General features: G+C 42.6%; 1 protein-coding gene across 8 annotated transcripts in view; it reads right to left on the minus strand.

The window, feature by feature from the left end:
- Nucleotides 1-1,222: 1,222 nt before the first annotated feature.
- The window catches only part of SPATS2L (spermatogenesis associated serine rich 2 like), a 167,702-nt gene continuing 152,570 nt past the window's right edge, over nt 1,223-16,354 (minus strand). For all 8 annotated transcript variants that reach the window (XM_012802228.2, XM_003785045.3, XM_012802227.2 and 5 more), the window contains 4 exons: nt 10,707-10,816; nt 7,805-7,907; nt 5,057-5,277; nt 1,223-2,125 (listed from right to left, as the gene is read on the minus strand). In XM_012802228.2, coding sequence (XP_012657682.1) covers nt 1,733-2,125; nt 5,057-5,277; nt 7,805-7,907; nt 10,707-10,816 — 827 coding nt within the window. In that variant the 3' untranslated portion in view covers nt 1,223-1,732. The remainder of the gene's footprint in view (nt 2,126-5,056; nt 5,278-7,804; nt 7,908-10,706; nt 10,817-16,354) is intronic.

The raw sequence follows: 16,354 nt of genomic DNA on the forward strand, positions 1-16,354 counted from the left end.
TCTTATTTGAACGCACAACTCTTCCCTTCCTTCCGGAATGTGACTTAACATTTCAAATTCCTATTAAATCTCTGGGCACACCCAGAGACCTCAGATGGCTCTCCACAGAGAGAGCAAACATCCTCCTGTTCTTGGCAAAAGAAGAAACAGATGCTTGCAGCCGCTCGGGCTCCTCTGTGGAAGAGAAATCAGTGAGGAAAAATGTGAATATTGAGCTGAGAATAAGCTTTAGCACGTGAAAGTAGCCACCAGATCTGTAGGACATGTTAGTGCAATGGAAGCAGAGCCCAAGCTGGACTAACCTGCAGTAAAAGACAAAGGAACAGGGGTTCTCTGGAGTGTGGGCCTCTCAGCATCCGTCTCCCTTCCAGGCAGCAGGCCTTCTCCACACAGCCCAGGTGCTCCAGGGAGCTGGCCAGGCTGGGGCTGCAGGGCTGGGCTCCGATTGGTCTATGCTAGGTAGTCCATCCCATTCACTACTCTCCCCACTCTGATGACTGCTTTAGGGAGAGGCCCACAAGCAATTCGGAGTGCAAATTAGTAAATACTCCCAGCCCAGGGTCTATAGAAAAGGCAATAAACTGGGGAAATGGAATCAGGTCTTAACATTTTTTTTAGCACTTTTTTGTTTCTTTTTGGTGAACCAGGGTGTTGGTTATGTGCTTAGGAATGTGTTTGCACTTTCTTAACCCCAAAAGCAGCATGAGGGAGTGAGTCCAGGTTAAGAGTGGGTGGGTCCAATTCTTTGCTTGGACTTCTGAGAAAGATACTTGCTCTAGGTAGAAGTATCTACCTAGATACTTGTGTCCTGGGAGCCAGCAGGCCATTGGTCACCATTCTGAATAAACGTCAGCCTAAAGAGGACGGGGGATGTGAGATAAATGAGAGAAAGGTGCTGAAACCCTGATCAAGTTGGACCCACTTGGATTTTTTAACTTAACTAATAAATTCTTTTTATTAAGCTATGTGGATCCAATGTTTATGTCACTTGCAACCAAGGTTTTCACCTGCCCTGTGGTGTCTAAGATGATTGGGGAGGGTATCCACATATCTTACCTGTGTAACCTAACTGAAAAGGCATTATTTTTTCTGAAAGGGCAGGTGTCCCAAGGGAAAAGTTTAGTACAGAGCTTTGAGCCACAACCTCTAGTCTCCGAAGTTTTCTTGAAAGTATTATATGTTCAATAACAAGGTGAGTATCAAAAAAGAAACAAGACAGGTATCAAATGCAGCATATTTTAATTTGTTTCAAATAAAGCAATATATGTATATATATATTTTTCAGAAAAACACCAGATGTTAAATTCTACAAAAGCGCACGTGTCCTCAGCAGATCATGTTTGTCTGATCATTAAGAATTCTTTTTTTTTTTTTTTTTAACATTAACTCTCTAAAGACGATCAATAGACTGACATCACCGCTACAACATAGGTTGCTAACTGAGCCTCTGATCTTCAGCCACATCTTGATTTTCCTAACAAATGAGTAAATACTGCCTGGCTAAAATGCTGCAAAGTCTTGATGAGAGAAAGCATCAACAGATCAAGCAAAGCCATGAAAATTATGAAGCAAGCTAGAGCTGATTATTAGAATTAGTAAAAATGATTAAAGAGAGGATGACACGACCATACAGGATTGGTATATTCTGATTGACTCTCTTTTGGCAGCGAATTGGGTCAGCACCTCGGGCAGGGAACCAAAGTGAGTGAAAACTGCTCTTTTTTCTCCTAGCTCAGGCCACCAACGTCACAGCAGGGACTGAGAGGACCGTGGTGTCTGTTGAGACTTCTATTCTCGTGGGGCAGAGATTGCACTGTGAGACCCTCCCCACGTTACCCCGGAAGGGCCTGGCCTCGGAGGCGTCTGGAGGGTGCTGCCTTCTTCGGGGCTTTTCGGAATAGGCTGGGGCCTCAGGGGTCTTTGTCCCCAAGGGAGCCTCTTGATTTTTGGTGCCGCCTTTGTTTTTGGGACGGAAGCCGTTGTGTGGCTGTCTCCTGTGTTCGTGGCGGGCATTGCCCTTCCCCATCGGATCAGCTTCGTTTCCACCACCCTGGGACTTGGCAGGCCCATTTAGCCTGTTATGATACTGTGGATTAAATCTTCGTCTTTGGCTAGAAGACCCATTCTACCAAAAGAGAAGAGAGATAAGTATCAGATGCCAGCAAAACACAGATGACACCAGTAGACATCAGAGAAACCAAATCTCTCAGCCACAGGTAAGCTTCTTTTTTTTTTCCTTACACCTCAGAATATAAAAACGTGAAAATGAGGTCAAACAGATAAAATCCTTAATCTTAAAGAATAGTGGATTGTCTTGTAAATGGAACTGCAAGAAAATTACTGATGCTGAAAGAGTTTATAGGAACATAAGACAGACAATTCAAAACTGGGCCAAATCAAATCCTTAAAGAATGCTTAAAATATAGCATAATAAAATGTAACACAGGGGAAGGGTAATGATGATTCTCTACCATGAAGATTTCTAAGACATTCTGTATAGACTACAAATGAGTATTCTAATTATATATGTACCGGAAGGAAAAAAAGTAAAATTCTATATGCAATTTTTCTTTCTTTAAAGCAGTTTTTCTAATTTATTTCAAAACAAACACCATCATAGTTCAGAAATATTGTCTTTGGCAAATACAGGGATGAAGTGTATTTGGTAGATCTTGGTGGGATGTGGAGGTAAGGTGTAATTTCACAGAGGTAATTAATTCCAAACTTTTTGCAGCTCTAAGCAAACAAAATTTGAAGCCTCATCCTGATAAATTATTCCTTCAACAAATCAGCAGCCAAAAACATAAATAGATGAGAAATAAGGATGCAGTGAATTAAGCCTCTCTGTCCCTCTAATAACAGAGAGAGAGATCTCTCTGAACTCCCCAAGGTCAATAAAAGCCAATACAGTGTGCCAGGCACCTAGCAAGGAGCTTAGCATGCATTCCCCCTTCAGCACCACTGTCACCCGTGAAGACAGCAGCCTTGTTTTGTAGATGAGGGTAATGCATACAAGGGACTTGCCCATGGTCTATAGTTGGATAATGGTCTCTTAACAAAATTCGTAAGTAGGTTGTTATATGAACACACATCTTCACTGATAAGCAAATGTATATTATTGAAACCCGTACTTTCCTGAGTTACAAATATATCAAGTCCTTAATTTGTGCACTTTGATTAGATGGTATGGGTTTAGGGCAGACTACTCCCAATAACGTAGGGCTCAGGGTGAGAGCACAAACACAGGCCCACATGCCACATGTCTGAATACCACCGTCCTACCTCCTGCTCCCTCCCTACTGTGAGGGGGCCTCCCACACGTGGCTGTGGGTAAGCCCACCTGCACACCTACATTTCACCCCCACTCCTGCAAACAGTCACCCTCTGGACCTGTGGCACAGTGTTCTGACTCAGATATGTGAGTATATTTCAACTTGAATGAGCATCGCCTAACCAGCAAAACCACTGAGCTGCAAAGGTATCTATAAAGATGGCATTGAATTTGGCCTCATTTGTTTTTAAAGAAATTGTGAAAAGGAAACTCTAAGACTAAATTTTAGACTTAGTTTTAGCGTGGTGTTTAATAGTGAACAAAGAACAAAAGCTGTGAAGATGTATTTGGACTATATATTACACAGATTTGATTATGATCTTTAATCAGTGAGTCTATGACATCCTCCTTGTCCAAGTGCTATTTTAAAGCTCGGAAAGGTGTTCAGGGCATGCCTGGCAGTATTGTTAATGGGAATTCTGAAAGGCCAAGACAACTTCATAGGGCACTTGATAGAAAACCAGCGTTTTAAAATACAAAAAGAGTCTTTTTCTTAGAGATCATGAAAGGTGACTTTATAGCATCCCCAACGTCCATATCAGATTCCATTTCTTGTTAATTCTCCAATGAGAAAGAGGAAATCACCTCCCAAAGATATCATGGTGAAGCAGGAGAAAGGGAAGATTGTTCTTTGGAAACCTGTATTTTTAGAGGTCACAAGAGATAAGAATAAATAACACCATTTTGAAATGTGTTTTCTTTCCTGAAATCTCAAGAGAAGGGAAGTCTGCACTAACTTTGGTCTCTTACTGATAAGTGAAACATAAGTGGGAATTAAAAGATCTTATAACATGTCAGGGCCTGTAGCTCAGTGGTTATGGCGCCAGCCATATACACTGAGGCTGGTGCATTCAAACCCACCCTGGGCCAGCTCAAACAACAAGTGACAACTGCCACAACAACAAAAAAATAGCCATAGGGGCGGGCGCCTATAGTCCCAGCTACTTGGGAGGCTAAGGCAAGAAAATTGCTTAAGCCCAAGAGTTTGAGGTTGCTGTGAGCTGTGATGCCATAGCGCTCTACCCAGGGTGCAAGAAAGTGAGACTCTATATCAATCAATCAATCAATCAATAATGGAAAAAAAAAAAAAGGCTCGGCGCCTATAGCTCAACCGGCTAAGGCGCCAGCCACGTACACCTAAGGTGGCGGGTTCGAATCCCCAGCCCGGACCCGCCAAACAACAATGACGGCTGCAACCAAAAAATAGCCGGGCGTTGTGGCGGGCGCCTGTGGTCCCAGCTACTTGGGAGGCGGAGGCAGGAGACTTGCTTGAGCCCAGGAGTTGGAGGTTGCTGTGAGCTGTAATGCCACGGCACTCTACCCAGGGGGACAGCTTGAGGCTCTGTCTCAAAAAAAAAAAAAAAAGATCTTATCAAACAAATACCAATTTTCCTCTCATTAGTAGTTTCAGCGACCAGGTTCTGAATCTTGTCTTTTCAACATGTGGGTCCTTAAAGGGACCTGAGGATGGTGGCCTTAAGGGCATGAGAAGAGCCATCTCTGTTTGGTGGACTCTGCTGATGCCACTGATGGTGCACACAGGCCACCCCCTCCACATGGGCAAGCCCCTGTGAAGCCTGGGCTGGGGAGACCAGGGTGGTTCCCGTGTGGGGCAGCCTGGCTGTGTCCCTCCTCAAGCTTAGCATCTAGCAGTTACTGTTTGCTTTCTTCTCTGGGACCCCTGCAGGCAGTCCCAGGTGGCCTCCCTAGAGTGGCTTGGCTTACCTGCTTATTAGCTGGCATGGGCTGGTGAGAGGGCTCAGCGGTGCTGGGAAGGCTGCTCATCATTTTGGGGTTTGCTGCTTTGCCCTCGGAGGGCCTGTTGTGATTGGATGATTTCCGGGAGAAGTTACTCTGTTTCCCAGAGTTTGCTGTGTGAAAGTTGAGCAGAGGCAGCAGGGAGCTGCAGGGAGTTCTTGAAGAATAGTTGTTCTTTGGATGTGTAACTGCAACAAGACAGTGCTTGGTGTTATGGATTGCACCTCAAACACTGCTGCCTCAGTGGCCCATTAGGAAATACAGGGAGATGAAGGAATTGTCAGGAGCACCATAGAAACATTCTGAAAAGTTTTTTTTTTGTGTGTGTGAAAGATATCATTTGAAAGGGCACCTTGGCACTTAGAGATCACCAAATTTCTCTTGTGGGAATTACTGAATTGTGATGCTAGCATTATCCTCCAAGTTGGGAGACATTTGTAGGCAATAAGATACATCTGAGCAACTTAAATATTATTCTTTAGGTCAGGGACCACTAAGGGAAAAGAGAATGAAACCTTGTGGGTCCCTCTATGGCTACGTCTGCAAATGCACTCTGCTTTTCAGGTTCGCCATTGCCAAATTCATTCTCACCACCCTGAGCAGACCCCTAGACCAGGTGGTACTATGAGAGACACAGGAAGACCAGGAGCTACACGGGCACTCCAGGTTATGCGCGTCCCCTCGCGTACTCCATTAGAACTACGGTATCTGGCCTTTTATCAGCCCCATTCTCTGCAGCCTCATGCAGATGTGCACCACTTCCAAGGCCACGGGCAAGGCGGAGGATCAGGCAGACCCCTGCCAGGGCTTGGAGCTCGGGCAGGTCTGTTCAGTGTTTATTGTTGCCATGCCTGTTAGTTTGGAAAGTGGTTTCTGACAGGATGCTTTTTATGTGATTATGCTGAATGGGACCAGAGGAAATCAATTCAAGGATAAAGCCCCTTTCATAGTTCACCAGACTCTGACTGCCAGGCTGGACAGCAAGACTTTTCTTTGAATCTTAAAATTGTTACCAATTTTTAAAAGCAATTTTCTTCCTTCCCTTTGTTGGGTCAGACTTAATCCCCAAGTTTTGCTAGAGGATCAGGAGGGACCAGTGGGGATCACAAAACATTAGAAATGGAAAGGACAGGGGCATAGCTTCAGTCTCTCATTTTATAGGTAAGGTGTGACAGCAGGTTGGGGCTGCCAAGCATGGCGGGGGATTTCTGTGGCTGTCATGCTCATCAGATTCTGTTTCTTTCTTTTTTTTTTTAATTCAGTCATTTGTACATAAATACATTTATGCCATTATGGGATTCAACGTGTACATTATTTGTACAAATTGGAGTGCTTACATCCTACTAAACAACATAGCCTTCACCAGATTCTGTTTCATGGGGTCATTATTTCCTACAGCTCAGAGACTGCTGCTTCTGAGTTAGTAGGGGAGGACTGTCAAGGTGCTCCTGACAAAGCAGAGGAAGAAAGGGTCTTTTGAGGACTATTGTCTTTCACAGTGGACACCTGTAATTTGTTAAGAGATGGTTTTTCCCACTAGATGGCACTTGCGGTGCTCTGGAGAAAGGTGGGTAAGCAGCACCTCCCCAGGCCACCCTGAGACAGCCGCTGGAGAGGTGCTCAGTACCGGGTCCTGCTCCCTATCAGGGGACTGGAAACTAGGGTGGCCCGTGACACTTCCAGCTGGGAACCAGGCTGCACCAGGTAGTAGATGCTTTCATAAGGGAGGGCACATACAGGAATAAAAATAAAAATAAGAGACACGCAGGCAGAAAATCAGACAATTGCCAAAGGTGTGTGAACAAAGATGCTCACAGCAGTACTATTTTATGGTAAAAAATTGGAAGCAACCTAAATGCCATAGGACTGGTTATATCAATTATATTTAAAAGAATTATCAGTTAAATATATTGACATGGGAAAATGTCTACCATAGATTGTGAAGTGATGAAAGCAAATCGTATTACTTTATGAGTATATAGTACAGGTAATTATAGTATAATACAAAATGCAGCCACATCTCAGTGTCCAACTGGCTCTGAGGCTGCAGATGGCTCATGTCCCTCACTAGTCTTCCTTTCCTCCTTGTGGCCATCCTTAAAACCACTTCAATCCTTAGTCTCCTTCTCCTCGTAGGTGGGCTGGTGGAGGGAAAAAATGTGGCCAATTTTGTCGTACATTAGCTGCTCTAATTAAGCCTTAATAGGGAACAAGACTCAAGCTAATGGCTGAGCGAAGTCTCTCATTATCTGCAGCCCTTGCTCAGCACAGAGGACCCAGGGCGGGGCTCAGGGCACTGCAGTGGGGCAGGCACAGCAGCTGGGCCCTGCACAACAATAGCTGATTGTTCCCAGACTTATTAGGGAGAGACTTGCTCTCTGCCTAACAGGTTTCTGTAGAACCAAGGCTGTTTGAAATCAGAGAGGCAGTTTATCTGGCGGTGCTTAAGAAAAGTTTGAAAAAGGTAGGAACTAGTTGACCTGTTCTGTTCCGCTTAATAAATCCTGGAGATTTACTGATGGGCAGTGGCATTCGAAGACTTTAAGTTCAAATCTTGACATTTCTAGTGACTTGTGTCATGGGTGTAGACCATTCAATCTCTTTAGACCTCACTTTAGCCCCCTGGGGAAGGCACACCTGACATTTCTGGTATCAACTCCAAATAGCACTTCTGCTTACTCACGCAGAATTATCGAGCAAGTATGCAAAACTTACTTTCTCCGCAGAGCATGATTTGGGCCTTCAGCTGTTCGATGTCACAGGAGAATCGGGCAGCCTTCCCGAGCTCTTCATCATATTTACGCTCGCTGACAAAGTGCTGGAGGGAAGAGAAGTAGAGCAGGAGCCCCACAATTACAGATTCGTTCACTCAGCTGAGTGCCCAATGATGGTGCTGGCCGGGGGGATCATTCCAGCCTGGCACTGTGCAGCTCCATTAAGTCAGCCTTGGTTCTGACCTGCCTAGGGCATGATCACTTTCTTGTCTAGGGAGTATGTGAGGGGACGTGTCTTTCTCCTGGCTGGGCTTAGACAAAATGTGTGTCTGACTCCTCTGTGTGACCTTTCAGCACCTACTGCCCTCCTTCTAGAAAATTTTCTAGCAGGATCTTCCTAGCTTGGCCAAGCACCTGCTGAGATATTAACTGTCAAGAGAAGACATGTCACTCTTCCTAGACAACTATCCCTATTGCAACAGGGAACCAGAAAGTCCAAGAAGCCTTAAGTGCCTAGAAACTATGATCTTGAATGGCAAAATTCCAAGTGCTGTTAAAGAAAGTGGGAAAGATTATTTCTCAATTCATTTAAAATTAAGATGTTTGTTAGATGACAGAGTGAGAAATACAGAAATAACTGAGTCAGTCCCTCCTTGAGTTTACCGGGGACTTTAGCACACGGCAAGGGAAACATTAAGTACAATACAAGGTAGAATGCAGTTGTTGTTTCAGGACTATAAAAGAGAAAGACATTATTTCCTACTGAGGGAATTGGGAAAGAGTTACATAAAAGGGAACATTTGAGCCGGAACATTAAAAAGTGTTGTGTGTGTGTTATAGTTTTTTGGCAGGGGCTGGGTTTGAACCTGCCACCTCTGGATATGGGGCCTACGCCCTGCTCCTTGAGCCACAGGTGCTGCCCATTTAAAAAGTATCATTGAACACTTACCAGACAATGACGGAATTCTTAAGATAATCTCATTTTCATCTGATCACGTTAGTATGAAGTCAATACTATTATAATCTCAATTAGATCAGGGAATTGAGATTCTAAGAATCTAGAAGAATACATCATTTATCCAAGGTCACAGAAGTAGGAAATTCTGCAGCTGTACTGCTTCACTCCAAAGCCTGTGCCACTAACCATTTTATAACGAGTGAGATTTTTGATGGGCAGAAATGAAACTTGAAAGAGGAGTTGATTTCAACAAACCAGGAAGCTTGGCAATTAAAAGTTGGAATATATATTGAAATTTAGTCATGGATTTTATTCTGAGGAGAAGGATGGCTCCTACTGGGGGAGACCACATCTTCTGTGGGGTATAACTCTGGTCTTGGTGGAGGATGAAGCTAGAGGGAGACGACAGAGGCAGAAAAACAGGCCATTGCAGTGGGCTAGTGGGAGGCAACAGAATGCCAGACCTGAAAGGTGAGAGGAAAGTGCTCTGCACCCCCAGGGGTCCCCTTTTCCCACCATGTGCTCTCTTTGATGCCTAACAGGAGGGAGGGGCTCAAAAAGTCACTGGCTACATTCTATCATCCCCAACAAGTTCTATGCCCCAGTGAGCAGACAATCTTCTAAAGCTTAAAGCAGGCCAGGCATAGTGACTCATGCACTCTGGGAGGCCGAGGTGGGTGGATTTCTTGAGCTCAGGAGTTCCAGACCTGCCTGAGCAAGAGCAGGACTCCATCTCTACTAAAAATAGGAAAACTAGCTGAGTGTAGTGGTGCGTGCCCGTAGTGCCAGCTACTCTGGAGGCAGAGGCAAGAGGATCTCTTGAGCATAAGAGTTTGAGGTTGCTGTGAGCTATGATGATGCCAGGGCACTCTACCCAGGGCAACAGAGTTGAGACACTGTCTCAAAAAAAAAAAAAAGGTAGTAGCATTGGAGTATTGCAACAATTCTAGTTTAATAGCAACTGGAGGGCATGTGCATGTGTGTGCCCTTAGTATACTGGGTGAAAAAGAGGAGGATAAGAATAATTTATAAATAACATCTTCCTATTTTGTTGTAAATACTTGTTCTTGCCTTCCTGGTAGCCATGTCCTCTTGTGGTAACTGTACCTGATGTGGTTTTGAAGATCTACAATCTTAGAGGGTTTGTCAATCAAGGTATCATACCTTCTCTGGACCAAAGGATGGATGTGATCCCAGTGGAGGCCAATGAGAGGCTCTCCTGTGGGGATTTGATCAAGTAGAGCAGGAACAGGGCTGATGATGTCTGGGGGTTGATGCACTCTGCAGAGTTTGTCTCTTAAGTTTTGCTTCCTGGGCCATCTTAGTTTTCCGCCTAATTGTAGACCTGGGTCTTCAGAATGCATTCTGCTCCTACACTTACATTTTTTCAAATTCTGCTTGTTCTGGAGGTTAGGAAGGGTCAGTTTCTTTTGCTTGCAATGGAATAAATCTAACAAATACAATATTTGAGAGTAGTATTCTTATTGAAAAGGCAACTAAGCTAGAAAAGGATATAGGAAAGAAGTCTCCATGGGTTGCATGCTTTATAATCCTTACTGTTACACTAACTTCGTACTCACTGTGTGTTTATATGCCTGTGCATGTGTTTATATACATACATACAAATTACACAGTGTGAAAATAATATCCCCCATCCTAGCTATAATTCATGGTTGAATACACTTTATTTGGGTTGGTCTCCACTGATGAAGAGAACAGCTCGTACCTCTCCTTTGCAATAATATAGGCCTTCAAACTACATTGTACTGAAATACAGTGACTAAGTGGTTCTTCCCCCTTTCGTATTCTCTATTTCAACCCTGGGGAAGAGGGCTGGGTGTACAATGTTAGGTCCTCAGAGAGCAGCGCTCTGTGGGTGCAAAACAAATGCACTGGGGATCCGGTCTCTGGCTCAGGGTTGAGGGTGTGATATTTTAGAACTGACCTTAATTTCTGCCCTGAGTTCGGCCAGCTGCATCTCTGCCATCTGACTGGCCAGATCAGTAAGCCTCTTTAGTTCTTCTGCTTTCTTCTGACGAGCAGTCAGGATTTCCACTGCCAAAAAAGAAGGAATAACACATTAGGGCCAGAGATTTAAACATATTAAATGACCTAATTTCTTGGAGACAGTTCTCCCTCCACAGACTAATCGCTTTGTTTTCTGAGGTCACCCGGGCGGGTTCACCCCTGCTTCTCATTTCCAACAACCCATTTCCTCGTGTCCTTAGCCACCAATCCCCAAACTAAACACAGTCCCTTCTGATTTACTGTGCACCCACACTCTTTATTTTCGCCATTAGCGTCTGGTCTCACTTACTTAATTTAGACTTTCAAAATTTGTGAGTTACTCAGCACATGTGTCTGTGAAAAAAGATACTTAGTAAAATCCTATCTGAATGATATTGCAAAGATAGGGAGTCCACTGAGCAAAAATCATTCTGTATGTGCTACACTATTAAATTCTAACAGCATCAGAACTTCTGAACTTTAACACATACTCGCTTGGGCAACTAGCTGTGTTATTGGAATTTGATATAAAAGTTTTATTTTATTAGGTTTTTTTGGCGTGTGTGAGCTGAAAAATGTCTCTGCTTTTGATGCTCTGCAGATAAGTTTCCATTTTGCAAAGACAGAGAAATTCCAGACCAGTGTTTCAGGTCTTTCTTATAAGTTTCCCCAATGGGAAATTTTCAAGAGTGAGTCAAGCCAGCTTGAACTGGATTCATGTGCAATCTTTAGCATTTGTGCATGTAGAGAAGACCCCAAGGAGTTCTCTGGCTCTGCATTTTCACACATCTGTCAGATGAATAAAAGGTTCAAATAGATGTAGTAGCCCACAGGTTAAATTTGTGTACGTGTTTCCCAAAAGATTATGGAACTCACAAACAGCAAACAGAAACACATAAGATGAGATTTAAGGATGAAGTATAATAGACTCGTAGCTCTCTAATCAACTCATATACGAATTGCCTTCATTTCTTCTGGAGGAGCATTTTGAGGTATAAGGGAAGAGGAGCCCTGTAAGATGACAGGTTATGTTGAACTCATATTCCATTTTTGGTTGAACAAGGATCAACTGCTTTAGTAGACCAGATGCACAACACATATGTAGAACCAAATACATGATTTCTGATTTTAAGACTTCTTAATGTACAAAATGTCAAAAAGAAAGTTATTTCAAAAACTCAAATAAAAGTATAGAATCAATCAAGAGTTAGGATTCCCTGAAAACTTAAACTATTTTTCAGACAGACCGGAGACATTATCTTTTTATGGTGATATCCATGTTGGGAAGTCCATAAAAATAATCAATTTTAACTCATAATCTAAACTCATCTGCCAACCAATGCTCAGTATGCTTTGACTACTTACCCAGGGCTCTCCTCTCACTCCCCATGTACAATACCATGTAGCTGGGCAGACTGCTCTAAGCCTAATGATCTTCAGAATATAGAGGAACTAGTGAAAAATGTGCCAGATGATGGGAGTGGAAGGCATTCTCAGCGTAACGTAGACATAGGTTTCTCGGTTGGACCAGAGGTCACAAAAAGGTGGCCTGCTATCATTTTTGGTCAGAGTACCTATGTCTTGTTTGGTTTATGTCTTGTTTGTTTTACTTTTATAAAATAAATGTCCACATTAAAAATTAGAATAGTCCATTTGAAAGCTGAATTTATGGCATCTCTTAAAATACTGGAGCTTCTGGCCATCGCTGACCAGAATTCCTATGTGGTACCAGTTGGCTAAAGCTGAGGAGCCACCACCCTTTTTAGATGGAGTCCAGTGCCCAGTGGGCCACAGTCTCCACCTGCTGCACTCGGTGCAGTAATGTGACCTGCCTGGCCCCTGTAAGCATCTCCGGTCACTCGTGGGACTGCAGGGCACAACTAGTTGTTGTGTCCATGGCACTCAGTCCTGGTACACACGACGCGTCCAATGTGCTCACGGAATGAAGAATGCAGGGAATGAACGAGTCCATTACTTAAAAGGAATAACTGAAGGAGGGTGGACGTTCCTTTCCACACGGGCCATTTAAGACTGTCTAGAATACATCCTTTTGGTTGGTTATTTATTTGCCATTTTTTCTTGTTCTTTTTTTTTTTTTCCTCTTTGTCACCCTGGGTAGAATGCTGTAGTATCATAGCTCACTGGAACCTCAAACTCCTGGGCTCAAGAGATTTTCTTGCCTCAGCCTCTCGCATATCTGGGATGGAATACAGCTGCCTGTCACAACGCCCGGCTATTTTTTAGAGTTGGGGTCTCACTCTTGCTCAGGCTGGTCTTGGATTCCTGAGCTCAAGCAATCCTCCCTCCTTGGCCTCTTAGAGTGCTAGGATTACAGGCATGAGCCATAGCCCCTGGCTTATTTATGTGCCATTATAATTCAACATATGGATAGAAATAAAGTCTGCAGCACGAAAAAACGATTTGAATGGGAAGATGGCAAAGTAAAATAAAAAATAAATTCTAAAGGCCCAGACTTGACCAACAGTGAAGGGGTCAGCAGACTCTGAGTGACTGGACAGTTAAGCAGATCTGACTTTTCTTAGTGGATCATTTGTGAGACTGGTAATAATTAGGGGTCATTGTTCTTTTTGATTAAGTAGAGTTTGGGCATTCATACCAAACAAAAGATTTTGTAGAAATAGATATAAATGGGTCCTAAAATAGGAATGCAGGTGCAAGAACACCAATAAATTCTGAGTTTATGCTCATGCAAATGAGCGTGGAAATGAATACTTTGCATCAGCAAAGTGTTAGGATTCGCTTTACATATAGTCTCATTAACATTTCAAAGCCTTTCATTATGAAAAAAGCCTTAAAACTTGAGATCTAAAGCCAATATTCTTTGGGGGTGAACATTTTCACCTCAAAAACATCAATCACAGAAACACAAAACAAAAGCAGATCAGATCTTAGGATTCATTGATCCTGTAATTTAAAATATTAATAGAATAATAAATATCTTTTGAGAGCACCATCCTTTCAGCAGGCTGCAGAGGGAGATGGTTCCATATAGCTTAGGTTTTCACTGCATTCGGGACCTAATTCATTTATTCATGTACTTTTATAAACAGTGTCTGGCATGCTGAAATCTATTTTCTCAATAGAATTGATAAATGCCTTTAAGTTTTTGGAACACATTGGAAACTTGCTCATATTACTTAAACCGTGGCAGATATTAAGGCTTCTCAGTGGAAGGTGTCCTCAAGATCTGGAGAAGTCAGGAGCTGGGGCAGAAGTGGCTCTAGAAGCACAAAAATTCTTTGAAATCCTTTTTATTCCTTAAGAATTCTCACGAATTTTGCATTCCACTTCACAATATGTCTGTGTTATATTAACACAAAGTAATGCTTTCTAATAAGCTTGACATTCCAAGAACGTGCCTGTCTAGGCCTTGGCTTCCCTGGGTAGACAGAGGAAGTCTGAGACCCTAGCACTACCATGTGCTTAGTTTCTTCATCTGTAAAATGTAAATACCTTGTAGGGTGATTGTAAAACTAAATGGAATAATATATGTGAAGTGTTTAGAATACTTGAAAATGCTAACTATAAATCTCCAAGTGAGATCCAGTCATCTGGGATATGCCTTCCTCTTTTTTGCAATTTCATTAGTGTTCACTAACATTGGATTCCACAGTCTAGAGACACTGAATTGATTACAATAATTCATTTAACAAGTACTTGCGAAGGCCCGCAGTCTTCCCAACATTGTGTTAGGTGCCATAGAGGTGTTGTGTTATAATTGAGGAAATATGGTTTATCATGGGAGTGAAAAGTATGAAAAATACTCTTGAGGGCACAAAGAAGCAAGTTCAAGATGGTGGTAGAAAAAAGAGCCCCATAGTTCAGTGGGGAGAAATCCCATGGTTCCTTCAATCAGTGGAGAAGACGGTAGTACTGACATAGGCTTGTCACTTGCAGGGTGCAGGAGAACCTCCATTTTCTGATTGCAATCTGAAGGGTTGGGCTAAAACTGTTCATTTTGGCACATATACTGTGTCAGGAACTATGCTAAATGCCTGGTGTGTATTTTTCTCATTTTAATCTTTACAATAACTATTTGAGATAGATATTATTCTTATTCTCCTTTTTCTGATAAGGAATCTCAGATTTTGAGAAGTCAACAAAATGGTTCAAGGTCACACAGTCAGTGTTGGAGGTGGAGCTTGGATTTGAACTCTGTTCTGTCTGCCTCTATGGAGTGCAGATTGCCGCCCCCCCTCCACCCCCCGCCCCGGACTGAGGGCAGTTCTAAAACCAGGAGCTGCAGCACCAATTACTGAAGTCAACCCCCAGCAACCAAGCTAGCAGTTTCAGCAAGGCTGGAAGCCCAGGGAATACAAGCTCCACATTTACCGGTTTGCTGTTTATCCTGGTCTCTAACAGTGCTAAGTACCCGGGGAGGCGCACAGCGAGTGTGTATCTATTGAACGAGTCTTAAAAATGGAGATGCTCTTGGACATGCTATACATTCCTCAGGTCTTGGCATCTGACATTATTGTCCTGAGAAGGAAAACAGCATGTGAGACCTGAGGTCTTTCCTTAAACCTCCAAGAAAGTGATGTGCCAGTGACTTTCCATTTTGGAGCTCGAGAACCATTTGTGTCTGTGTTGGTTGGTGGCATTTTGATCATTAGGACATGAAACTGAAATCTGTTTTACCTGAGAAACAGGGAAAATCCCAGGTCACTCGTATAATCTACTTGTACTTATGATATCAATAAATTTCACAAGAATAAAACAATTCCACAATCGAAGAGACTGTGTAACTTCTTAAACTGTCCATAGCTTCACTCTGGATCACCTTAGTTTCAATTAATAAGATTTGCTGTCTTTTAGGATTGTAAAATTTGTTATTTAAAATTATTTTGAGGAAAAACAATAAAATTATTTTGAAAATTGTGTAACAAAAACAATAATAGCTATTTTCCTTAAAATGACATTTTAATTATGGCCTACGTCCAGACATGAAATCTAGAAAAGAATGAAGAATCAGGTCTGATGTTTCACTGGGGGAGGAGAAAGACATCCAGGTCAAAGGCGAGGGGATTTAGCTGGAATCTGGTTGGAGGCACACACTGCCGTTTATCTAATTCATGGGAGAAAATTTGATAAGGATGAAGAATTCAAAATGCCAAGGAGACAAGGACTGTAAAACTAAATCCCAGCTGAAAAATATGGTCTTAGGGGTCCTATTAACATACAGATTGAATTCAAAAGCAAGAGAGGACTCAGCATGTCCACTTGTGGCTTGATGTTGAATCTAAGTAATCTCGTCCCTCTGGGCATTTCTATTAGCCCGTGTAAGATGGTAAAAATTCTACTGCTCAAGCAACTTTACCATAGAGGAAAGGTTTAGCAATAAGCATAAAGAAAATAAAGTAAACCCAGAATGTTTATTAGTGTTAAATTTAGAAAAAGCTTTACAATGATCAAGTTAATTTGAGTGTGTTCATTACTTCAAGAGAGAATTCAGTACATTAAGCAATCTGACTTGTGATTTCAGTTGTAACCGTGGAACTGATTTTCTTTTGCGGTTTTAAGTTGGCCAGTGTCAGCATATCTAACGAAGTTTGTGAATAGAATTGG

This window comes from Otolemur garnettii, unplaced genomic scaffold (assembly GCF_000181295.1).
Source record: "Otolemur garnettii isolate 467f Iridium unplaced genomic scaffold, OtoGar3 scaffold00013, whole genome shotgun sequence".
Taxonomy (NCBI): Eukaryota; Metazoa; Chordata; class Mammalia; order Primates; family Galagidae; genus Otolemur; species Otolemur garnettii.